The sequence below is a fragment of the Typopeltis vanoorti genome, chromosome 15 (assembly GCF_054136105.1).
Source record: "Typopeltis vanoorti isolate ZY-2024b chromosome 15, IOZ_Tvanoo_1.0, whole genome shotgun sequence".
Lineage (NCBI taxonomy): Eukaryota > Metazoa > Arthropoda > Arachnida > Uropygi > Thelyphonidae > Typopeltis > Typopeltis vanoorti.
Window position 1 is genome coordinate 16,676,511 of NC_143563.1, and position 26,340 is coordinate 16,702,850.

Sequence of the window (26,340 nt, forward strand, 5' to 3'; positions counted from 1 at the left end):
ATATCATAGAGAAAATGGACTTTTTTTGGAAGATAGCACATTCTTCCTGTACTTTGCTGTTTTAGAAGACTGTAGTTTCCTCACATTTATTCATCTATACATTTCCCTTCAAGCTGGTGGTACCTTGTTACATGTACATAATCGTTGTTTCACTAAGATTGGAGATTTCAGTTTATTCATCTGTAGTACACATTTTGCTTTTCATGTGAGTTCTTAGTAATTCAATAAATACATTATGTAAAATAAATTTATATATATATTATAATTTATATATGTATATAAATTATATGTATATATATAAAGTTATAAATCAAATTTGTTTCATTTCTATTTAGACACTGTATGTTGGCTCCTTGGGATTCTAACTGCATGAAGAGTGATTGGAATATTTGATATTTGGATCTGATTGAAAGAAGATTATATTATGCATAAAGGAACTTTTATTTGACACTTTTGTGGTAACTGACCTGTTCATCTGTTTATAACATTTACAAAAATTCAGCTATTATGGAAATTTATATAACCTGAAATATACTGAGTATTTGTGAGTATATCTTAATGTATTATTTATTAATTATTGCAAAAAGACCAAAATGAAATTTTGTAAAAGTTTATACTCTCAATACCCCCGAGTATATTACAGGCTATATAAACTTCTGTAATGACTGTATTAAATCAGTGTTTCTCATACCGTGTGCAATCAGAATGATACATTCTCATTTTGGAAAAACTTGGGTTATGGTATCTCATTAACAAAGCGAGAAATTTTTTCATTGTCAATTGAGGCTGAATTATAGATTCCAGTAGAGTTTGCAGATTTTTCTCTCCTCATGAAGGGTAGTGTATGTCCTTCCATATCATTAATCAAGGAACATCCAATGACATAATGCCTATTTCTCAAGTTATGAGTTTTTCGTTCATTTTAACATTGCTGTTGAATTGAAAATGCAATGCTTATATGCCACATCTCAATTAATGAATGCTTTAATTCTTGTTTTATGCAGTTTGCAGTAAAGCATGGAAAGCAGTCATATGCTAACAGTTTCCTGAGCTGCCACATATAAAACAGGTTGCAATTTTACACTGGGCAAATGCAATGAAAATACAGATTAAAAATTGATTTTAAACTAAGTGAAACAGAAAGAATAAAAGCATGGTATAAACCTTCAGCCATGAAATTAGTAGTTCTAGAAAAGCAGTAATAGAGACAAGTTGACACATGTGTAAGAGTAATGTATAAGTTATGCTAACCAAGGTGAATGACATTCCACACTTGATCTCATGCACCTGAGTTGAATTGAATTGAACATTAAATGTGGAATGACATGCCACATAAAGTATGCATATGTATTAACACTGTACCAGAGGTATGATGTTAATACATACATCTTCATACTGCCAAAAGATACGTAACATTCTGTTGTGCAGAACTAGAGAATCTTAGCTAAAGAAAATTAAGAGATTCAGTGAAGTAACTAATGCTAAAGCAATGCGTGATCATTAGTGTTGAGACAATTTTGACTCCAGATCAAATTATTCAGATAAATTTCTTTAACTGAAATTATGAATATTCACCCCAAAACTGCTGAGCAAATAATAGGGCAACTTCATGGTGATAACCACATTAGGATAATAGTTAATGTCTATGAACTTGCAGCTCGTAGAGAACATTGGTTGCCATCCTGTGCAGATACTCTCTCTCTCTCAAAAACTGGAAGCTTGTTTTAATTCTGTCAAGGATAATTGCAATATCTTGATCATCATACATATTAATTTGGTTTTCATGATGATTGTGATTTGTTTCATATGTAAATTATGTTTTCATTTTTCCCAGGGGAACACAGAACAACATCAATTGACATTAATAAGCCAGTTATGTGGATCAATTACACCAGAGGTGTGGCCTGGAGTTGAAAAGCTGGAACTGTATACTAGACTGGACCTTCCAAAAGGCCAGAAGAGGAGAGTTAAAGAAAGGCTAAAAGTGAGCTTTTTTTTGTAATAGAATATCTTGTTTATATAGGGTGTATCCAGATTCTAGAAACATATTCATCCCTTTGTTAATGAAAAGAAATTTAAATTTACCTTGAACTTAAAACTTTTATTGTAGTCTGTACTTGTTAAACAACATTCAGCTTAGAATACATGAATTAAATATTATGCAAGGTTTCTTTAAATTATAAAAATTATTTTTTTGTAATGTTCGAAATTAATTTTAAAACATCTAAATAAGCTGGTATCTAGCTGTGTATTTGATCATGTAATCAAAATGCACACGTAATAAGTATTAAGCCATAAAGCATAATTTCACTGTTATTCCTGAGATTAGCAAAAGGAAGCACACATTATAAATAGTTTTTTAATGATGATCATTTTAGTAAGATAACGCTACTTTAAAACAGGAATCTAATTGTTATAAATTCATATAGTGATTTTATGAGAAACGGATTGTGTGAATGTTTCATGAACAGTAATTAGTTGTGATTTAGTCCTTTGTGTGGATAACTGATTATGATAAGGATTTAGATAATCTGGAGACCAACGCAGAACTTTTATCAAGTCACGCCAGCCTCTGTTAGACATTTAGCCCACAGTATGAGTCTAACCACTCAGCTAAGCAGGCTGGCAAGCAATGTAAGCATGTCTTGTGTTTTTCGATATGTTCAGAGAGTGTGTCTGAATACCTTTGATGTTACAGCATATTTTATATCTCTCTGGTTTAGGTCATGAAAGATTTTTATAAGGGCTACTCTTCATCTGAAGATAAGAATTATCTAGTCTCACATGAAAATGTTTTTCATCTGAGAAGACAGACTTGATTATAGGATTAAGCAGGAAGGCAGACCTATTATAGGATATAGTAAACTGCAATATGTTTAACTGTTCTGCCCTATGTCAGTTGTTAATCCTATATTGGAAGCCTGAATTATGTTTTTATCCAAGTTACTTGACTGAAGGGCTTAAGCCTATTAGTTATGGGTAAGGTGAGATATATTATTATATAATTATTAGAGGATGCTTACAAGTAACGGGGAGGTGACTCTCACGTATATTATAAGGAATGCCAAGAACCATTTGGAGCTTCTGACATTGTATCTAATTCTCACCTTCTTCCCTTGGTATATTCCCTTATTAGGTGTCCATTTGGATGCTGAACAAATGAGGATGGACTGACAATTTGAACTTTGCCACCCAAATTGCATTCTTGTATTGGATGAAACTGGTGTACATTAAAATGTTACAACATAATCGGGTATGTCAGCTAGGATGTTGCTTATTATACAAGGCCTGTTGTTTTTCTCAGGGAAACTTGTAGGTCTGGTTGTATCAAGTGGATAGCACACCTGCTTTCCAACTAGCAGCTATAGTTTCAAATTCCACCATGGAAACGTTTATGACTGTCTTTGAGATATTAGATGAATGATAGCAGCGTAGTAGTCTTGTACTGGGTATGAGAGTACCAAACTGCATATTGGAAGTCTGAAAATGTTTAGTTTATAGTGTAGGGTTTTCAGATTATATAACTAGTCTGCTCATGAATATTGGATTGACATTTAAAAAAGAAACTGAAAAATCTTTATTGGAATAAGTTCAAGGGGGAGTTCATAATTATAAAGGAAAAGCTGGTTCTTGTTAGTATCTCAACAACAGTTATGGAAAATGAATCCTAGAAATTAGAAATGTTTAGGGAAAATTTGTAGAGAAGGATTGAGCGAATAATAACTATTGATTTATTTCTGATCAGGATAGACTACTCAGTACTAACACTTTCCATCATGAGAAAGCGCATAAATTCATTTGAAGAAAGCATAATCCAAATAAGAAAAGTTTTATTGTTGATAATGATATACAGTGGTGGTCTGAAAAGTTCTCAGCCTCGACCATAGATGGCAACACTATCGTCAAGATTTTTTTTTTCTAAGTTGGTACATCTGTCATAAGCATCCATGTGAAATTGCAAGTAATATTCTATCAAGTAATTTGTTTTATACAGCTGTCTGAAGCAAAAGTGTTGTCTGTATCTGTTGAAATGGATAAAATTTGAGTATCGTGTGGTTATAATCTTTGTAAAAGAAGGTTTAACGGCAAAAAAAATTCATTCCAAGTTCATAAAAGTTTATGGGCACTCGTCTCCTTCGTTTTCAAAAATTAAGAAATGGGCTGTTGAATTTAAACCTGGCCGTAACAGCCTTGAGGATGATCCACATGATGTCCAAAAAGTGTAACAACACCAGAAATCATTGATCAAGTGCATGATATGGTATTGGATGACTGGCGAGGCAAAGTGTGTGAAATTGCTGAGACTATAGGCATTTCAAAAGAACGTGTAGAATATATTTTGCACGAAGAATTGCATATGAAAAAGCTTTGCGCAAGATGGGTGACGCGCTTGCTCACAGCAGATCAAAAACGCACTCACATGAAAATTTCTGAATAGTGCTTGGAGCGTTTTAGCATTAGAGAGTGCTTGGAGAATAAAACTGATTTTGTGCATCGATTTATTGATATGGATGAGACTTGGATTCACCATAACACATCAGAATCGAAACAGCAGTTAAAATAGTGGACAGAAGCCGGTTGTTCAGCTCAAAAGAAGACAGTCGGTTTCATCAGCAGGAAAGATCATGACATCGGTGTTTTGGGATGCTAAAGGCATAACCGGGGAATATTATTCGGATCTTTTAGCCAGACTAGATGAAAAAATTCATGAGAAAAGACCCGGTTTGCAGAAGAAAAATCATCTTTCATCAAGACAATGCACCTGCCTGCAAAGGTGTTTTGGCAGTGGGAAAATTAAGGGATCTGCGCTATGAATTGTTGGAACATCCACCCTATTCTCCAGATTTGGCTCCTTCGGACTTCTATCTCTTTCCAAAACTAAACTTTTTCCTCGCTAGTCAGTGTTTTTCTTTGAATCAAGAGGTGATTGCAGCTGTAGAGGGATGTGTTTATTTTAAATGTTAATCTTATTAAACGTGTTATCGTGTCTTCAATTATATCTTGTCTTCTGCGCCTTTTAAAACTTATAGTTATCTCGTTTAAACCTTTCTTCTTTACCTTTACTATACTTCTGATTTATGGCCGAAAATAATATAAAGCTCACATGTGCAAAACTTACAGAACAAAGAAATCACCTCTGGCTGGAGCCAATCTCTTTGTCTGACCTAGTGGTGTTTATTCTCAACTGAATTTGGAAAATTTATTTAGTTTCTAGCTGTGCCACCAAATTCGTGGGTGGGAGTTGAATCTCCCTCCAAAAGAATAACACACGGTAAAACACATGGAACCTCTCTCTCTCTCTTAATTCTAATTAAATTTAGCAACTTAAGTTTTCTGTTATGCAGTCGGGACAATATCTATTTTAAAAATAGATATTGTCCCGATAGATATTAAGGCTCACACAGATTCGAATTAATGAGTAATGCATTGGAAATCAGGCAAGTTATTTAAACAAGAAAACAATTTATTTGACATCAATGAAATGTACAATGGGTCAATTTTAAGTACTAAGTAAATTAGCTTCTATGCTTCAAATTACAACTAATGACTACTTTTACAATTTAGTTCCTCATCATATTCAATTCTAGTAAGACCACGTGTCTATAATTTTCTCTCATTAAACTTGGTTATACTCAGATTAATCTTACATAACATTCTGCAGGCTTAGGCAATAGCTATAACATAAAATATACATTATTTCACTTTAAATTTTTAACCAGACCTTCTCTCACATATAACAAAATATCTCAACTATCAGCATAAGGCCTAAAGTCCTCAAGTATCACTATAAGACAAGTCCCTTAATTAAATCACCGTCACAATCTTTTTCTCTAGCTAAACAATGAAAAGATCTTACTTGAACAGAAGTCTGTACCTCTCTGAATGATCCTTGAAATCTTCTGTTCCCGTTTGACTTTAACATTGAACTGGGGTACCTTTTTCTGGGGCTTGTGAGATCCTTCTTAATTATCGGTGGACATCAGGAACTTGGCGGCATGGAAACTCTGCATCTAAATTCTTCTAAAACAGCTTATCTCAGTCATGTCAGTCCCTCAGCATTTTTCTATCTGGAACACAGGTCTCCGATGGCGATTACAAATTATCTCCGATGATGATAGCAAAACTCTGCTGCAGTAGCGTACAGGTCAGAATCCCACGTGACCTCGAAACTTCTCGTTGACCCGAAATCGGATCAACTCAAACTCGTATTCCAAGAAAAAGACAAGACCCCGTTTCGACGTAGCGAACTGCTATTTATACAGTCCCAATGACCTTCGTTTATGCTTACGTCATCGTCCCCCAGGTACTTTGGTGGTTTGCACCCATCACCCTCGTCAATCAGTGCAATTAGTCGCGAAACCCGCGTGCACTATTGGCCCTTGAGGTTTGTAGTTGCCCCAGGCCATTATTTAATACCTTAATCCATCTGGAATTACTGGTGACTAAGAGGTTTCTTAAGACACAATTAATCTTACTTATTTTTCTGTTCTTTTACAAAACCCTTTGAGGTGACAATATTCAGCAGTATTCAAAAATTATTTCCAAATTAAAAAATATGAAAATATTTACCCACAAGTAACTTTTTAGTGAATTTTGTTTACCAGTAATTTTTATATAAAAATCCTTCTATACACGATTTTACAGTATCCTATCTGATATAACTGTAGGTGCGATTTTAGGAATTAATCTGACAGCAAACTCATTTATTTCTTTTAATTTTCATAAATGCTGGACTTTTTTCATCTTTGGTACTTCATTCATGTGAAGTGTCTTCATAGCTAGGTACTTGTATGTAGAGGCTGTAGATTTTGCATTGCAAAGGACACTTCCTGTTGGGTGTGTATATTGCTCTGCATTATGGGAAGAGTCACTACCCACACCAGCTTGACTTTTATTGAGGTGAAAAAGTAATAAGTGTTCATCATGAGCCTAGAGTAGTTAGTATAAGGTTGCAAGAGAGCCTGATAGCATTAAGAGAAAGAAGACAGGTTGATAATGAGAGAGAGAGAAAAAAGGCCTCCTCTGTTTTATTTTATATCATCATGTATCTTTGTCATCAATCTCATACAGTTGAAAAACCAATAGACCAATTGAAACTATATTGAACATAAGACCACAGCGAACTAAGAAGAGCACGGGAAACTAAAAAAACTCATAATAAAAATAGAGAATTTTATCTCCCCATGATGGTCTACACCACCTGGCCAGAAATTTGGTATTTCCTAGAATATTCCTTTCTCAATACAAAAATTATTGGACTGAACAATAAAATTTCTGTTAAGAGAATATTGTAAAGCATTTGTATGACAAGTTAATTTTCAAATCCATGTTTTTTCTAACTTTCCATAAATGATATTTTAAACTCAATAATTCTCTTACCTTTGTTGACAGGTGAAGTGGGAATGGGTATTGTGGGAGGGGGGGAAAAACTTATGTTGTAAGTAATGAACTGCCCAACACATTACGAAAGCTGTTTCAAATACACAGGTCAAGAGGGCAGCTATAGAATGCACGTTCTACTGTTTCTGGTCTGTAGCATGGGTCACAGATTGAATCTTCAATGTTAAAGTGCTTCAATTTGATGGCATTTACTGGAAGGCCACCGTATACAATTTTTCATATAAAATCCATCCTATTAAACCTATTATTTATAAACAGTGTAATTGTTAGAATCCAACTGTAGAAGTTCGTGCCGTTAAATTTCTTATAATAGGTCCACTTTCAATCTAGCTATAATTTTGCAAACTGGCCTTTGTTTTGAATAATTTTCCAGTTGCATGTTTAATGTTTCATTGTTACACAGCTGTAAAGCTAGCTTTTAGGGATGTTTAATTTACATGCTTTGCATCTGCCTGTGAACTCTTGTGAAAATTGTAAAATGTACACTCTTAAAGTCTAAAAAATAACTCTCTAATAAAATATTTTTCATGTCCTGTCCTATCTTATTGTTTGAAACACTTTTTAATTTTTAGAAGTTATTGATTACACAATTACAACAACTTTCTAAAATAGATTTAATGAATGCTGTACACTATCTAGTATTTAAATTAGAGAAATTTTTTTTTGAATAATCACTTAACTACAAGCTAGTAGAAGAAAAATAATTTTGTAGAAAGATGAGGGGTATTGTTATCTCTTTGATAATTCCTCACAAACATATGTTTCATCTTTGTAGTGTGCATTTTATTTGAGTATCATCTGATGTCCAAAATTTTTTAATTTCAGGCATACGTAAAGGATCCATATGCTCTAGACCTGCTTGATAAACTTCTCACATTAGATCCAAGCAAAAGAACGGATAGTGACAGTGCCCTAAATCATGACTTCTTTTGGATGGACCCAATGCCATGTGATCTTGCCAAAATGCTGTCACAGCATACTAAATCAATGTTTGAATATTTAGCTCAGCCCAGAAGACGAGCCATACAGCAGCCTCATCCACAGGCCCCTCATTCGAGAACCATGGCACCAACAGCAAATGATGGCCAGTATCATGATCGTGTATTCTGACCAGTTGCCTATAATTAGTTTAAATTAACTTTTTTGTACATAAATAGTTATTGTGGATTCGCACCCACATAAAATTCATGTATATATGTATGTACAGATATTTTATTAATTGAAAAGCACACTTCAGGGCCATTCCTTATAATAAATGTAGTGAACTTTGTGGTTCTTTTTATGTTTTACACCTTTGTCTTTCATGTTTTATATTAGTTAGAATATTTATTGGATTATTTTAAGATAGGAATAATGAAATAATCATTATGCATTAAGTTGGATTTTAATTCTCCTTAGTAGATGCAAAACATGTCTTTTCAGTAATCTAAGTTACTTTACAACTATTTATATAGGTTATATATAATGAATTTTAATTGTTGTTTTATCTTACTATGACTTAAAATGTGGGGGAAATATTTTAATGGTAAAAAGATAATTCTGATTTGTTTAGAACAGAACTTCTATTCGGTTTCTTAATTTGCTGTAGTTGTGGTTTGCATCAGTATGTTTTTTTTTTTTCATAGGTTTGTCTGTTTAATAAGTAACTAACACCAAAGGGTGTATGCTTATTCAGATGTACAGTTTTCTCTCACTGTAAGAAATTTATTCACTATAACAAACCACCCAAAAGTCCTTTAGCAAAATACTATTAAAAGTATAGGAAACATTTGGTTATCACAATTCTTTTGATCCTTATAACTTTGCTATAATTTCTTTTTCATTCAATATGCCTTTTGGTAAAAAAAAACTGGCTGATTGCTTTAGAGTTTGTTATTGATTGTAGCTTAGAAAATTTGTAGAATCTACTCTGCATACTTGTAAATATGAATATTCACATGTGCATAAAAACTTTCCAGAGAATTCTCTGGAAACATTGCATATCTGTAAATATTATTGTCTTTAAGAAAGAATGATGATATTAGCGTGCAATTCTAATATATATCTTCGATCTTATCCTGCCACTCATTTCAGATGACTTTCTCAAATGCTTACTTATGTCTTATTCAACTTTAGCTACAGCAGACAATCATAAATCAGTGGTTAGATATTAAAAATAAAGGTAGCAAACTATTTTATGAAATAGATTAATACCATTTGTTTTGAACCTTTGTGTTAAAATGATTGTTTAACATATTGTAATATGAAAGTTTATGATTGTTGCTTTTAGAATTTTATGTCACTAGCTGCTTTCAATAATTTGTTAGAAATTTTATGTAGAGTAATTAATGATTAAATATTACATTATAAATTCAGCTGTTTTCATATTTGGATTTATCATGTAACAGTGGAAAATTTGAAATGTTTGCTTTTATGCTGCCATATATTTGCACAGAGAATTTATATAAATGCTGTATCATCTATTGATAGTTTTATGAGGTGATTTCTTTTTATGAAATCATAACTTGTTAAAATTTTAATAAGCTGTAGTTACTGCAAAGATCGCAGTAAGTTTTAAAAAAATGTGCATAAATCTCAACTCTATTTTTAATTTAGATAATTGTTATATCTAAACTGGAATTGTTAATATGGCATACATATTCTAAATATATCCCATTTGACAAACTTTTCATATTTTAATTTTTATGTGTATCATGTTTGGCAGTAAAGCTTGTTTTTTTTTTATGATATCTTGGATGGATATTTTTAATTCACCCATATGCTCACCATATCTGTATGGAATTTAACAGTACTATTTTTAAAAAAATCGAAAATAGGAAACTTGAGTCATGATTTCTGTGCCCTTAGATGGATAATGATGTAGATGTTGTGGCAACCCTAAAATTGTTACAATTGTTAAGTTTAAAAAAAGGTATACCATGAGTAGACATATCTATACATATTTGTACGTGAGTTTTTTTCTGTTATTAATTTTGTATTGTTACAATTGTTGCAACTTTATTATAGCTTTTGCATTTTGCATCCAATACTTGGACGCTAAAGACTGTACTATTAGCAGCGATAGTTGTTTGGTGGAAGGGATGTAATGGAGTATATTGCAGAATGTTTGGAAAATCCAATCCCTTTCAAGATTGCAGACCTTCCTCAATTCATTTTTTAACAAAATCATTGTGTTTGGATGGCTCTTCCAGTTCAGGTTAATACTTATATTCATTAAAAAGGATGTATGTTATTTGAAAATTTAATTTTAGTAGTAGTAATAAATTTCTCATTGTTTATTTAGAAAATGAAATAGTGATGAAATATTTAAATAAGGTGGAATCATTCTAAATCTTTCACATATCAGTTGATTGGTCACCCAATAGGATGTTGGTACTGTGAAAGTTTTTTTAATGAAGTAAACTTTGTCAAGGTAGAGAGTCAATTACAGTAGATTCTGCCTTGAAAAATGTCATGTACAGGACCAGATTTGTCTGAATTTTGGTTTCATGGTTCTAAACAGTCAGTGAATGCACACTTCAGGAATTTTACATTTGTCTGTGGTATGAGAGAAGATCAAAAAACCAAATATACTTCTAGATAAGGAAAAGGTTTGCTCTCTGGTGGGGGGGCACAGAAAAGTCACTAACGTCAACGGAATGGAAGGAGACTTGCAAGCTTGCAGCCTGTACTGTTTTCTCATAACATCTGACGGATGGAAAATGGAAACTAAGAATGTCCTTGCTGAGATTGATGAAGGCTGTAGTTGTTTATCTGAATATGTTCAGATTTATGTCCATGGGAGAAAGAGACATGGATTTAATATTGTGAAAGTTCTAAAAAAAGAGCTGCTTGCATCATACAGCTGTTCAACCAAAGGTAGTACCTCCAGTCTTTTGAATAAGAATGAAGATTCAAATGAGCCAGTGTATCCTGCTATGTTTTTTTTTTTTTCCCAAATCATCTTGCTCATGGACTACTTCAGTTGAAAATGTTCAACTTCAGCAGCAGCTGTTTATGGAGAGATTGCTGCATGTGAAATAGCTTATAACTTTCTGCTGGCTTAGAGAAAAAAAAATCCATGTGGAATCTGAAAAGAAAACTAATTAAAATATTAATTTGCAATACCTTCAGTAGTACATATTCACATGCAAGGCAGTATGTGGGTAAAGTGGTCAGGACTTTCAAGCATCACCAGAAAGTAACTAAGAATGTTTTTCTACTACTCCAGTATGATGGGAATTAATACTGCTGTCATAGGAGCCTCTGATGTGATCTACAATACCATATGCAGTCAATATAACTGGTATCAGGAAATTAAAAAGTACTGGGAGACGGGAAGTTTCTTTTTAACCCAGTGAATTAACGACCGAAACATTACTATCTAATTAGAAAACCTGTTCAGCACAAATATGGGGTGGTGGTAGGGGGATAATGAATGCCCGACAATGAGAGCATAAGGTGTTGCATCAACCCTACTATTTAATTGCATTTACCATAGGCTTGGTAAAAGTATTTCTTAAAATACTAGTTTATATAAATCATAACAAAGAAAAACAATAACTTAAAAACTGATGAATGTTCATGAAATTTGGTGAAAAGCAACAGTAAACGATCATTAGTTTGGGCCCCTCAGCAATGCAGCACTCATGTTTCATAGTGTGTGTGAGAAATGGCATCCAGGAGCTCAGTTGGTAATAACTGCGTACAGTGAGATATGAAAGAAACCCACAAAAATTGTAAACAGTAACAACTGGGAACATGAAGATAATGGTCAAAGAAAGATTGTCCAAGTGCCTAATTAAGAATGTGGTCAAGAGAGGAATGATAACGTGTCTTTGGTTCTCTCCAGATCTGAACCAATCATTTTGTAGAACAAATTAGGACTTGTCTGTAAACAATACAGTAAATGATCATTAGTTTGGGCCCCTCAGCAATGCAGCACTCATGTTTCATAGTGTGTGTGAGAAATGGCATCCAGGAGCTCAGTTGGTAATAACTGCGTACAAGTCCCTTGAGGTTTTGAGAAGGAGACTAGTGCAGCTACGCATCCACCTAGAGCAGTGATGGCGAACCTTTTTATCCAGGTGTGTCAAACATCTTTTTTTTTTTAAATATTGACGTTGTTGATGTGCCACTTGCATACATGCATTATAAATTTAACTACTTAATGGTGACTTATACATATCATATTAGGCTATTTATTTAATAGGACATTGATATACAATCTATGAATTCATATTATACAATTAATTTAATAAACTGAAATTAGTTTTTTTCATCAGAATACCAATATTTTTCAACATCAAAGGTGTGTCAGTGCTGACACGCATGTCATAGGTTTGCCATCGCTGACCTAGAGCATCTGAAACATGCTCAATGGGATTAAGGTAAGGTGACCTCACTGAGCAGTACCATAAGTATGATAGTATCTTCTTGAAGATACTGGTCCGCGAGTGTTGTGAGATAAGTCTCCCCTATTGCACCTGCATATGGTCAAACATAGGGTCCAAGTGTCCTTGTCTCCATAAGTTGTAGCATTAATTGGTTTCAGTAGGAAACAGGTCTGCGCATCTACCCAATGAAATGCCACCCAAAAATATCGTGTCTTTAATGTCCATGAGGGGGAATGATAACGTGTCTTTGGTTCTGATCAGAGCCGCCTCCTATCATTTTGTAGAGCAAATTGGGACTTGTCTGTAAACAATACCGTAATTGATCCTCATTAGTTTGGGCCCGGTTGATGTGGAACCTGATCCATTTCAAATGTTCTCTCCTGTGGCGTGGGGGAATAGGGGCATGTACAGAAGGCTTCACACTAATCTGTCCATTACAAGGTCAGATTATAACTGATTTGGAGTAACACTTAAAAATAATGAATTCCTTCTATAAACATAAAGACATACATAAATAGCAAGAGGATGGAAATCAATATTAGATGTCTTTATACTAAATGAAAAGACATCAAAATTTTCACTAGATCTTAAAATAAAATTAAGATTACCACCTAAATGGCTACAAGTAACAAAAACAGAAAGAAAAATTTAAACATTTGTTTATAAAACTAGACTATTGAATGACACAAATGTACAATGACTATATGAACAAAGAATTAACCAATATCTAGATAAAATAAAACAAAATGAAGAAATAGATATAGAATGGCTTAATATAAAAACGATACTAAATGTAGCAGCAAATGAAAGCTTAGGAAAGACCAAAAAATTCAATAAAAGGAAAAACGAAGCCTATCACAAATGGTTAAGCAGTAAAAGATTAGAAGATGAAATATAATATAAAAGAATAAGAGCCATAGCTAAAAGGGAAGTCAGAAAAAGACAGAGAATCATGGAACAAAATTGTTTCTAATTTAGAACATGATTTATATAAAATAAGACCCAATGTATATAAAATTTTGAAACACTTAAATGCAGATACCAAAGAAAACAAAATTAAACACCGAATTGAAATTAGAAGAATTTCTAAATTACTACACAGAATTGTGGACAGACAAATATTTTAAAAAAGACGATTGGCAAACAATTAATGAAAAGGAAATAACTAAAGAAGAATTAGAAATCAGCCTGAAAGAAACAAGAAACGGAAAATCACCTGGAGAAGATAAACTAGGTTCAGAACTATATAAATATGCAGGAACTGGATTCAAAGAAAGATTTCTATTATATTATTTTTAAATAAAATTTATTCAACTGGTACCCCCCCCCCCCCAATAGAATGGAAGAAAGCAATTGTGATTCCTATCTTTAAAAAAGGTAACAGAGATGACCCTAAAAACTATAGAGGTATCAGTATACTAAATTCCTGTTACAAAACATATAGCAGAATCTTAAATAGGAAACTAATGAAATATTCTGAAAACTTTATTTTAGAAGTACAGAATGGATTTAGAAAGGGACGATCATGTATAGACCCAGCCTTTTGCCTAAAATTAATAATAGAGAAAAGAAGAGAATACAATTTAGAAACACATTGCATTTATTGACTTTGAAAAAGCATTTAACAAAGTTAACATAAACATATTAAAAGAAAGACAAATACCAAATAATATCCTAAAAGCTATCACAAGTATATATGAAAATAATCAAATACAAATAAGATTAAATCACAAGCTATCATATACGAGAGAAAGAAACCAAGGGGTCTGACAGGGATGTCCCCCTCTCAGCAACTCTTTTTAATATCTACTTAAATGAAATAATATAATAAAATGGAATAAAAATTTACATAAAGGAATTGAACTTTCTTCTACAGTAAACTCTTTGCCGACGACCAAATAATAATTACAAATTCTGAAGATAAACTACAGAAAGCTATTTTAGATCTAAATGAGATATCCAAAGATTATGGTATGATAATATCAACAGAAAAATCAAATCTATGGCCTTGAAAGGACAAGATCCAGCAAGAACTAAAATAGTAATAGATAACAAGATCTTAGAACAGGTGAATTCATTTAATTATCTAGGGTGTATGATCACATATGAAAAAGATATAAATGTAAAAATTGCAAAATATTTAAAAATAACAGGTGTAATTAACTCTATATTTAAACCAAACTTAGTTCAAAAACAAACCAGACTAAAAGTATACAATACATTAGCCCTACCAGTCTTAATAATGTATGGAAGCGAAATCTGGACAATAAAACAAAAAGACAAAGAACAACAGCAGAAATGAAGTTTATGAGAAAAATTGCAAAGTATACCCTATTTGATCAGAAAAGAAACGAAGAAATTATGAAAGAATTAAACCAAGAACCAGTAATAGAAAAAATTAAAAAATATAAACATAAATGGATGGAACACGTTCAAAGAATGAAAACAGAAAGATTACCAAAACAAGTCTTGAAGTACAAGCCATTAGGAAAAAGAAAACCAGGACGTCCTCTTCAACGATTCAATGATGACTTCTAAGGCTGGAACAAGCCATGCTAATCCTAAATCCTTGATATGCATAATGATGATGGAGCAGCACTTATGAGGAGAGATACAACTATCTGGCTAGGATGCCTGACTTCGGCTGGGCTCTAGTCTAACAATAAACTGACCACCTGTTTCCATTGGTTAAATGTCTTGCAGTCATGTCCAAGAATTTTGCTATCACGAAATAAAAAACGACTTTTATATCTGACTTTAAATGTTTTTTTTTTTTCCCGTTTCAAAATCGCAAGTTATCGCAATTTTTCTCTTTGTTCGTTAATTTATGTCTGACTTTAAATGTTTTTTTTTTTTCGTTTCAAAATCGCGAGTTATCGCAATTTTTCTCTTTGTTCGTTAATTTATGGAAAGCAGTGTGTCAGAAACCCTCGCTGCCCTGAACAATTGAAGATATTGTTTACAATATCTTCAATAACCCCGTGATTGTTGTATTTTTAAAAAAAATAATAATAAAAAAATAGAATGCCAAACGGGACAATACCGAAATTTTCGGTAATGTTTTTTATTTAATTTATTTTTTTTATTATGGATGGCATAGTAATTTAAGGTAAAGCTATAAATTTAACGATAGATTTTGTTTATATTTGTATTATGGCTTACCCATTATTAGAGGATTTGTGTAATTATTTTTAAATAATGATGCATTCTTTCTGAAGAAAGGGGAGAGACTGGAAGACAATTTATTTATATTTGATGAATTTTCATATGAGAAAAGTGACCAACTTAAGAGCCTCCATAGCTCAGTCAGTATAGATGAAGCACTTTGGTTGGAAAGACCTGGGTTCGATTTCCGTCCATGACGAAGAATTTTTATCTGGTCTCTTTCAACTAAAGGTGAGTTAGCCGGTCTCATACGGTGGTAGAAAGTTTTTCCCCGGAAACTCGGGTTTTTCGTCTCTCAGAACAGGTAAACCGGTCCCACGAACACACTCTGTGAATAGTCAAAAATACCCCCCCCCCCGGCGACAGGCTAATTGGGGATCGAACTAACAAAAGTGGCATCGATTGTAACATTAGAATCGAGATAAATGCGCAAAGGAAGAAGTGACTAACTTAAATTTTGAAACGTGCGGATCATATGCTTGTCCAAGTGTAGCATATCTACTCTCTAGCCAAAAGGCTGTGGGTTCGAATCTCGCCATGGGCATGGATGTTTGTGATTGTGAAAATACTAGTGGTGATGGTGGTATAGATGGGGTTTGCTGTAGTTGGTGGATTGAGTGGTGGAGACGGAGAGTTGTAGAATAGGTATCCTCCCTCGATGTGTCTGGACTCCTTGAAGGTGCCATGTTGTTGTTGGATGCAGATTTCAGTTCTGATTTTAAAATAGAATGTCAACGTAAAATAAATCCGCTAAAGTCGTTTCATCTACACACAGTTTTTGAAGATGGAGGGGGGGGGAAGCCAATGGTCACTGTTAGCCATCACAGATAACTGGCTCAAGACTGCCTCTGAGTTTAACTGGAATGTAGTGCAGAAAGTATAATATATATAAAATACACCTTCCACTATCTTGCATCCTAACATAGATTATCATCTGAAATAGGATAAGTTCCTTGGGGGATTTCTTAAAAGTTTCTGGAAGAAAAACCTTACTAGCCATGCTAAGGATATGGACTAAATCAGGAACTGGTAAAGCAATGATTAGAAAAAGTTCCTATAGTTGCTGATTAGAACTGATCTTTTAATTTGCCTTTCTTTGGACAGCATAGCATCAAGGTTACCGATGCCAATTTTCACAGGCCTTTTTTACCAAAACACTACTCTAAAAAACTAATGGTTACCAAAGCCAATCTGGGTAGGTCATTGGCCTTAAAGGCCTGTATGTAGCATGGATTATTAATTATGACCTTGATTATCACAGTCTAGTAGCCATGTTAAGAAGTGCGATTATTTCGTTGGCTTTCAATAAAAAAAAACTCCTTTTTATTCTCTTATGGGAAGTAGGCGAGGCCGGTTTTTTAATCCCTTTTCTGACTTTTGGAAATAAGTGCTATCATCTCATAGTCCTTATTGTAATTGTCTGAAAGTTTCTAAAGTCGATTTCTTTGGGTTAACAGGACGAAAAACCTTGATTGATGTGGTGGAAGCAGGAGTCTGAGACTATCATAGGTGGAAGATAAATTTCATTGCTGGTGATAACACTGCTTAGAGATCTGAGGTTGCTTACTTATTACTCTGAGCTTGATCCCATGCATAGTCTTTAAAGCAGAGATTTCAGATTATCTAACCTGAACCCGAAATATAAATACGAAAATAAGTCTGTAGTATATTAGTACCATGGGTGGCAATGGCCTACCATTGTACTACAGATTTATAACTTTTTTGCAATGGAGTCACATAAAAAAATAAAAATATTTCTGCTAATGCCATGTATTATCTGGGTGACTGGCTTGTTGTGCAGAATGAAAACTCGAGTTTCAAGGATTAAAAATTGTTTCCTCGCCATTTTCGCAAATCGGGACTCGTTTGTAAGCACTAACCTTCATTGGTCTTGAGTCCATTTGACATGGAGCTTGGCCCATTTCAAACATTTTCTTCCGTGGTTCATACATATTATCAGTTGCATATCATTCATCCCACCTTTGTGAAATATATATGAAATATATATATATACACACTGAGCACAGAGGAAGCAGATACTAATGTTCCTGTAGCCAGAGGTCAAATCATGGCTGATTTGGGGTAGCACTGCTGAAGTGGACAGATTATCAGACATGTCACTCAGCATGTGGCTTTCTTTCAGTGTATCTCAGGGAGGCTATTTGAATTAAAATTAGTTCCACCATCTATGAATCAAGGAAAAGGCATTCATCTGGCTGGCCTCTAGTCTTACAATGGCTTGCCACCTGAATTCATCGATTAAATGACTTGCAGCCATATCCAAGAATTTTAGGGAAAACATATACATTACATAAACAGTGATGCTGACACTGGTTATATACAAATGAGCCATGGCATAAACGTATGTTTTGGGGTGGTTTTCCATTTGGTGTCTGGAGTCAGAACAAGACATTGTGATGGCAAAATTCTTTGAATATAGCTACAAGACTGTTAACCAATGAATTCAGGTGATAAGCCATAGATGCCCAGCCAATCAGGAAGAGGTAACTAGATAGTTGCATGCAAGTCATTCCATGGTTCACAAATTGAACCAATTTCAAGTTACAGACGGCACCCCAGAGCAAAGGAAGGCTACACTGCAGTAGGTAAGCAATATCTCCAATTATTTGCTCACTGATACAGGAGTGCTACCCCCTAATCAGCTATGAACCAACATCACGTTGGCTACAAGAATTGATATCTGCTTCCAATGTGTGCAGAAATCTGTGTAAATATGGTCTGTGCTAGGCGACCAGTACTCTGTATTGCATGGCTCTATTCCCACACAAGATAGAATGTCTGAAACAGGTCAGGTCTCCCCACATTAATTGGATCCAAGGGCAATGGGGATCTCCCCAGCGTGTACCCTGTAACTGCCTTTCAACAGTTTATAAGTCTTGATCATATCACCTCTCCTTCTTCTAGCCACCAAACTCTGCAGTCCACATTCCCTCAGTCAATCCTTGTAACAGACATTGTACAGTCCTGAAACCATCTTTATCTGTACCCTTTCCAGTTAATTTATCCCCTTCAAATCCTGGCGACCAAATTTGAGAACAATAATCTAAGTGTGGTCTGATCAGCGTCTAATACAACGGAATGATAACTCATCTCAGCAGGTCAGCATCCTTCTCAGTATTGCAGCAATCCTGTTACCTTCACCACCTTTGCAATGTCCCCTGAATTTCAAGTTTCTATCAATCATCAACCCCAGATCTCTTGTTGCCCCTGCTTCCTCCAGTACAACTCCTCCAATAGAGTCGTCGTAGTTATGGAGTAATGTGATGGTTTCCATAGGCATTTTGTTTGGTGGGCACACTGACCTGCATGAACTTGCTAGAGGAACAATGAATGCTGCAACCTATATATAAACAAGGTCTTGGACCCCTATATTAATCTGTATGTGAGAGGAACATGGGAGACATTTATCCTACACATTATTCCTCCTCATTGAGCAAAGTTTATGGACCAATATCTTCATGACCAGTTAGCCAAACTCCACCACATTAATCCTATTGAGCATGTCTGGGATGTTCTAGATAATCATGTTGTTGCTTCCCTGCCCCTTCCTCAACACCTTGAGGGATTTAGACCAGCTTTACAGGAGCAATGGCTATTTCAACTGCACTCCTGGACACCATTATAAACATAAATATTAACCATTGCTGAGGGATGACTGCATTCCTTATTGGGGCACTTTGACAATCTCATTTTGACCTCTTCTTTTTGATAATTGTCATGCTCCATTTATTACTGAATAAAACTATGCATTTACATATTTTGAGTTATGATTTTTCCCTTTGTTCCTTAATAGCATATAAAAACTTTGATTTAAAAAATGATACAATTATATTAAAAAGAATTATGGACTTCTGGGAATGTTCTGACCAGCATTTTCAAATATTGAAAATGTTAGCCTTCTAAAAAAAAATCTCCAAAAAGTTTGTTTGACATATTGGTCAACACATAGAAAAGGCTGAAGTAATTTTGGACAAAATGTATATAGTACATTGTTCTGAAAAATGTTTTCATGCTGACAAGAATAAAAAAAAAAAAAAATCAGCTAATGCCTTTTTGTTCCTGTATATAGGGAGAATGCCTTTCGTCTCATCGTGCAGTCAAACTTCGTAGAGTGTGCAAACGCCACTTCTACTGAGCTACACAGGCTCTAGACAAAGGTAGCTGGACAAATAATATCAATAGTTGCTAGGGTGTAAATGAACATTCATGTCGGGAAAACTTCTTTCTGGTCAAGTTTAGTTTGTATACTCTAACTTTATCACATAGAATGAAAATTCCAGCTAATTAACAGACATTTTATTCAACCAACACAAATTATTTTCTCTATATATACACACGTTACAATTTTTATGTTTCAAATTTATAATATTTACAATATTTACAATTGATCAATTCAGAATATCTCAATTTTTAGAATGCATAAATTTGTCTCTAAGATTACAGTAATAATAAATTATAAAGAAACGTGCTATAATAAAATGAATTAGACATATTGATAATGATCTGACTGTAGTAAACAATAGGTACAAACATATTTATTATGCTGTACACTTTTACAGTTTAATCCAACTTTGAAAATTCTGCAATTATGCAAAGTATACCAGATGACAATAGTACATAATAAAACATAACTTATTAACATTGCTAAGGGGGGAAAAAAACAAAAAACATTTTCACCTTAATCCTCTCTTTTAGTATTTTTATTCATCTATTTTTAGATTATTTCTAACAACTGATGTATTTAAATTTTGTGCATTTATGTTAATATGGTTATTTTCATTGTGTTTAGCCATTGTTTCTACATTTTTATGTCAGTAGCTATTAGTGATGAAATGCAACAACTAATGTTTCCATTTTTTTGAGTGACAAATAGATGGAAGCCATGATCTCAAAACAATATTATTCACTGCTTAAAAAACATTCTAAGACCAGTAAACTCAGCAAATTATCCGTCTTAAAATAGTAAGCTATGAGCTCAGATTTCTTATCTTAAAAAATGCTGCAAACTTCACAAAACTTAAAGACACCATCAAATTTATCTTATAGCAAGTGCCATTAATATTCATCTCACTGCTGAACTTCAAGAGAAGCTTAACTTAATTTTTAGACTTAACTATTGCAAACAAACTAAAAAAGACATCTGGATTGCAAATTCAACAACCGTGTTTCTAAGCAAAGTCCACCTCATCATGTACAACATAATTAGGTAGTCAATATCTCAGGGTGCCCTTTAATTGAAAACAAAATTCTTGTTCTTTATAAATGACATGAATTTGCTATAGTTTCCAATAAAATACTGTACCATATTTTGATTTTTTTCACAAATTAAACATAAATATATCTACTCTCTCTCCAGTCAGGACATCAACAAACTGGAAGTCTCCTCTGTACTACTGAAAGCCAAACTTCCTCCTTCAAACACTTCTCCAGTAGAAATTAAAGCTATGCACTCTCCAAGACACAACAACAATCCATTACAAAGACTGACAAAGGAAAAGCTACTATTGCCAATGGACTCCTCAGAATACAGTCTTGATGGGAATACCATAGACAAACTTAAGATCTATTTTGCTTGGACCTTCCCACTTTTATAGTCTAAGATCTACAAAGAGAGCATAACTCTTTGTGGAATCATGGATTGCACAGATTCTCCTACTTATCGTACAGTTAAATTTTTAGCCTGTTGATTAAACTCCCAAACTGTCAACTCCCATTCTTTCATAAAAAAGTCTTGATTTCCTAGCTGAATTTAGAAATTTATCCCTTGGATCTACAGACTTAATGGTCAGCTCTGACACAATCCTTATTCACCATCATGCCTCTAGAACAGGAGTCGGCAACATGGTGCCTGCAGTGCAACCTTAGAGAAATTATTGTAAACTGCTTTATTTGGGCCCATTAAGACGAGAGACCACTGATCATAAGTAGTTTGAGTTGTTGATGTCACCTAGTTATCAATGCGATTGCTCTCACTACCCTTCCCACCACTTCTAAACATTGTTAGAACATTTGTTTTTTAGTATGCGTGTTTGTTGAATCGATCCCACTATCAGTGCATATATAAAATGCTTTGTTTACAAAGATATTTTTAACTCTTTATAATGGATAAACGTGAAAACAAAGAATGTACTATTTTAATGACGACTGGGAGAAAGAGTACTGCTTTATCAATCTTAATGGCAAATGTATTTGTTTATTATGCAATAATAGTGTGGCTATTTCTAAAAAAAAAAATAATATAGAAAGACATTTCAAAACCATTCGTGCCAATTTTAATTTTGACTATCAGTGAAATCCGAAATAAGAAAAAAAAAAAAAGATTTCATTATAATAATTACGGCTATTATAGCCTGTTTTTGTTTAGGAGTGTCCCTTATTTAAATACATTGGCTATCATTACTCAAAAAAGGGGTGTATATATATATATAAAACCCCTGCCCCAGTTTCCACATAAGTATACCCTTCCCTTTCATTCCCCCCCCCCCCCTTCCCCCCACAAAAATGCACCCCTAAACAAAATAATATATATATATATATATATATCATGTATCGATTATGTGAGGCAATTGGTACCTGTAATTTCCAGTTTGTTTAAATAATTCAATGTTTATTAGTATTCCTTTCCTTTATAAATACCTGAAGAAGGCTTCTATATGCCGAAATTAGTAGTATTTATCATTAAAATCTTTATATGTTATCTCGGTCTTGGAGTCATTAAATCTATTTTTTTGAAATATATATATATATATATATTATTAATAGTAACCCGGGTTTCCAAACTTATTTCCCACGTCAAAAAACACACCCCCATGTTCTCCCCCCGTTTATAAACAACCTTCAGCAGGATCATGGAATTGGAAGGCATCGTAGACTCAAAACAAGGTATGTACATACTTTTTCCACCTCTTTTATTCTGCCATAATTGCTTTCTATACTCACCCATAATGCCCCCAAAAAATATATATATCCCTTTTTTTGAGTAATGATAGCCAATGTATTTAAATAAGGGACACTCCTAAACAAAAACAGGCTATAATAGCTATAATTATTATAATAGTGTTTAAGAGGAGTAACATGGGAATTTTCTCAGAAACTATACTTAAAGATTTTATCTTTGAAATCATCCATTACTAAACAGCTAAGTTTTTTACTAAACCATTGTAGCAGTCAAAAGCATTGTTTAAAATTTTGCATTTGCTAGTTAAGAAGAAAAAACCGTTTACAGATGGAGATTTAATTAAAAAAGCCATGTTAGAAGCTTCAGATTCACTTTTTGAAGATTTCAAGAATAAAACCGAAATAGTTTTAGCTATAAATAAGTTGCAGTTATCAACAAAAACTGTAACTAGAAGAATTGAATCAATTGCAGTTTATTTAGAAACAGGTTTAGCAAATGATATGGAAAAATGCGTATTCTTTTCGCTACTGCTGGATGAATCGATAGACATAATAGCTGCATCATAATTAGCAATTTCAGTGAAAATGGTATTTGATGATTTTTCTACAAAAGAAGAATTTCTTAAAATTCTTCCATTGAAGGGGCACACTAGATGAGAGGATATATTTTCAATTTTTAAAGTTTTTGTACTATATAAAAAAATTACCAATTCACAAATTAACTTCAATTACTACTGATGGTGCACGAGCAATGACTGGTAAGGAAAATGGATTTATTAGCTTGTGTAGACAGGACCCTTTATTTCCTAAATTTATTGCATATCATTGTCTTATTCATCAGAAAATGTTATACGCTAAAACTGTCAATTGTAACAAAAACTGTTAATTCGATAAAATCAAAAGCAACTCAACACAGGTTATTTAAATTACTTTTGAAAGATGAAAAGGCTGAAAATGACAACCGACTATTACATACTGAAGTGAGGTAATTGAGCAGAGGTAACATACTTGAGCGATTTATTATTCTTTTGCAACAAATAAAAGAATTTATTACATCAAGAGGCGATTTTCATGAAGAATTAAAAAATAAAAATTGGTTAATAGATCTTGGATTTCTAACAGATATAATGGTGTTAGATCTGAAATAGGCAACTTCAGAATTTACCTGACGTCACCATTCCAGAATCTAACAATTTACATAAAATCACAATTGCATACTTATCTTTTAGCAGTAAAAATGTGTTTTTTGTTTATAACAACTTCATATATAATATTTTGTGAATTTTAAAACTTCATATCTAAATGTCTAGCATAAATGTAAGTCAGAAAAAATGGCAAAATAAGAGAGGAATTAATAATGAAATAATGCAAGTGAAAAAATGCGAACTATTCAATGACATAGGGCAAAGATCACCCTAAATACTGTATGATCAGAGAAATACCTGCAGGCATTATATCTTAGAAGGCACATGACGCATACGTTCCCCGAACCAAAAAGTCCTGTATGTAAATCGGTGAAGTCACCCGAATGGAGACCAATGGGTGAAAACGATGAGAAATTTCAAACGCGAAAAGGTGGCGTTCTTGGAGAAGGTATATAACCCGAAACACAGAAGTAAATGACCTCCGTTTTTTCTTGTTACTGAGTCTTCTCTCCGTGTGCTCCGAGAGTTCTTCGCAGTTCAGCTCTCATATTTGAGGGCTGACTTACGACAGAGTTCAGTATGACACCGTAGTAGATTTTTTGGCAAGATAAATCGCAGGCCATAGTGAGAATTTTCATCTACGTAAAAAACCTAGGCAGAAGTATAGCGTCCAGCCCAAGTGAGCGTGTAACCCACGTGGCGTTAAAATCGAGATAACCAGATTCGAAACAAAGGACGAAGGATGGCAGGAAACCGAAGATAAGTCACTTATTCTAGCCCTTTTGAGATTGACTAACATTTAAGAGAGCGAAATTTGAAATTTGTATTAGAAGAAAGAGTGAAAAGTTTAGATCTGTAAAAATGACTATGTTTTCTTGAGACGAACTTTAGGAACTTTCAACCAGATAGAGATTCTGTTATGTTTGTTCTGAAAGAGTTTGAAGAATGTGTTGAAGTGCCTTAATGTAAAAATGAATTATAATCTTAAATGTAATGTGCATTGGGTTATTGAAATATTGAATTTTGCTAACACTCTGAACTTAGTGAAAAAAATGGTAATCATAAATGTAATATGTATTGAATTATTGAAATATTGAATTTTGCTAATACTTAACTTAATGTTAAAATGAATTGTAATCTTAAATGTAATGTGTATTGAGTTATTGAAATATTGAATCTTGCTAATATTCTGAAATTAGTGTTAAAAATGAATTGTAATCATAAATGTAATATGTATTGAGACATTGAATTGTTGATACTTTGAGGTAGAGTACTAAAATTAATTTAAGACTGAGAGAGGGAATGAAAGGTAGTGATTTAACTTTAGAATTTGATGATCAATTTAACTTGTATAGCATCACTAATTGAGTTTAATAAATGTTTGATTCTTTAATTATATGTGTTTCTGATCATGTTGACTGACTCTGACCCTTCATAAAAATCGAACCTGAGTACGTGTGAGTGTGCGGGAATACCCCAATTGAAAGTAAGGGCACGACTGCAAGCAAGAGTAAAATTATGCCAGAGAGTCCAAGTTTCTAGGAATTAAATTATATTGCTAGTAACACCTGATATTCTTAGTTAATCTAAAGGCGGTGTCTATCTCTAACTTTAAGGCTCAGGCTGGCGCAGTAAAAATAAATTTGCTTGAGTAATCAGGATAATATATAGAATTCAGGAAACGGGAAATCTTCTGGTGGCCCTTAAAGGTTAAGAAGTAAGAAGAAGCATAAAAGAAACTTGACGTTAGGCTAAACTTATTACAAAATGTGGATCGCATAACAATAACGCAATCTATTTAACATAGAGACATACGCGATAGAATTGATATTTGCGATAATGATAATAAAAGTTAAACTTGAATAAGTTGTCCTGAGATATCAAGTGAGAAAGATACTAGATACACGTAATAAAGAAAGAAGGGACGACATGACAATAGCGCAGCCGGTAAGAATCTGATTATATAAGGTTTTAAGTTAGCAAAGGGTCAGATTCGAGAAACAGTAAATTACTGTACAGTACGATAAGATAAAAGATAAGACTAAACAAATAAATATGTAGAGAAAGAAAAAAAATATAACAATAGCGCATGAAGATATAACAATGGAACAGCAGAAATAACAATGGCAAAGTTTAATGATTTAAATCTACAATTACAAGGGAAAAATTTCCATATTGCTATGATTAGTGCAGTCAATGCTTTCGAGTGTAAGTTGGAACTATTGAAATCCCATCTGATGAAAAATTCGTTGTCACATTTTCCAAATGTAAAACATATCAATGAAAGTTTGAATAATGAAACATTTAACACTACATTGTAAATAAAAATCATAGAC

The 26,340-nt window shown here is 33.4% G+C and overlaps 1 protein-coding gene across 1 annotated transcript in view; it reads left to right on the forward strand.

Annotated features, from left to right (window-relative positions):
- The window catches only part of Cdk9 (Cyclin-dependent kinase 9), a 106,417-nt gene extending 95,661 nt beyond the window's left edge, over nt 1–10,756 (forward strand). The window contains exons 6-7 of the mRNA XM_090405887.1: nt 1,835–1,984; nt 8,227–10,756. Of these exons, the coding sequence (XP_090262013.1) occupies nt 1,835–1,984; nt 8,227–8,511 (435 nt within the window). The 3' untranslated portion in view covers nt 8,512–10,756. The remainder of the gene's footprint in view (nt 1–1,834; nt 1,985–8,226) is intronic.
- The last annotated feature ends 15,584 nt before the right edge of the window (nt 10,757–26,340 follow it).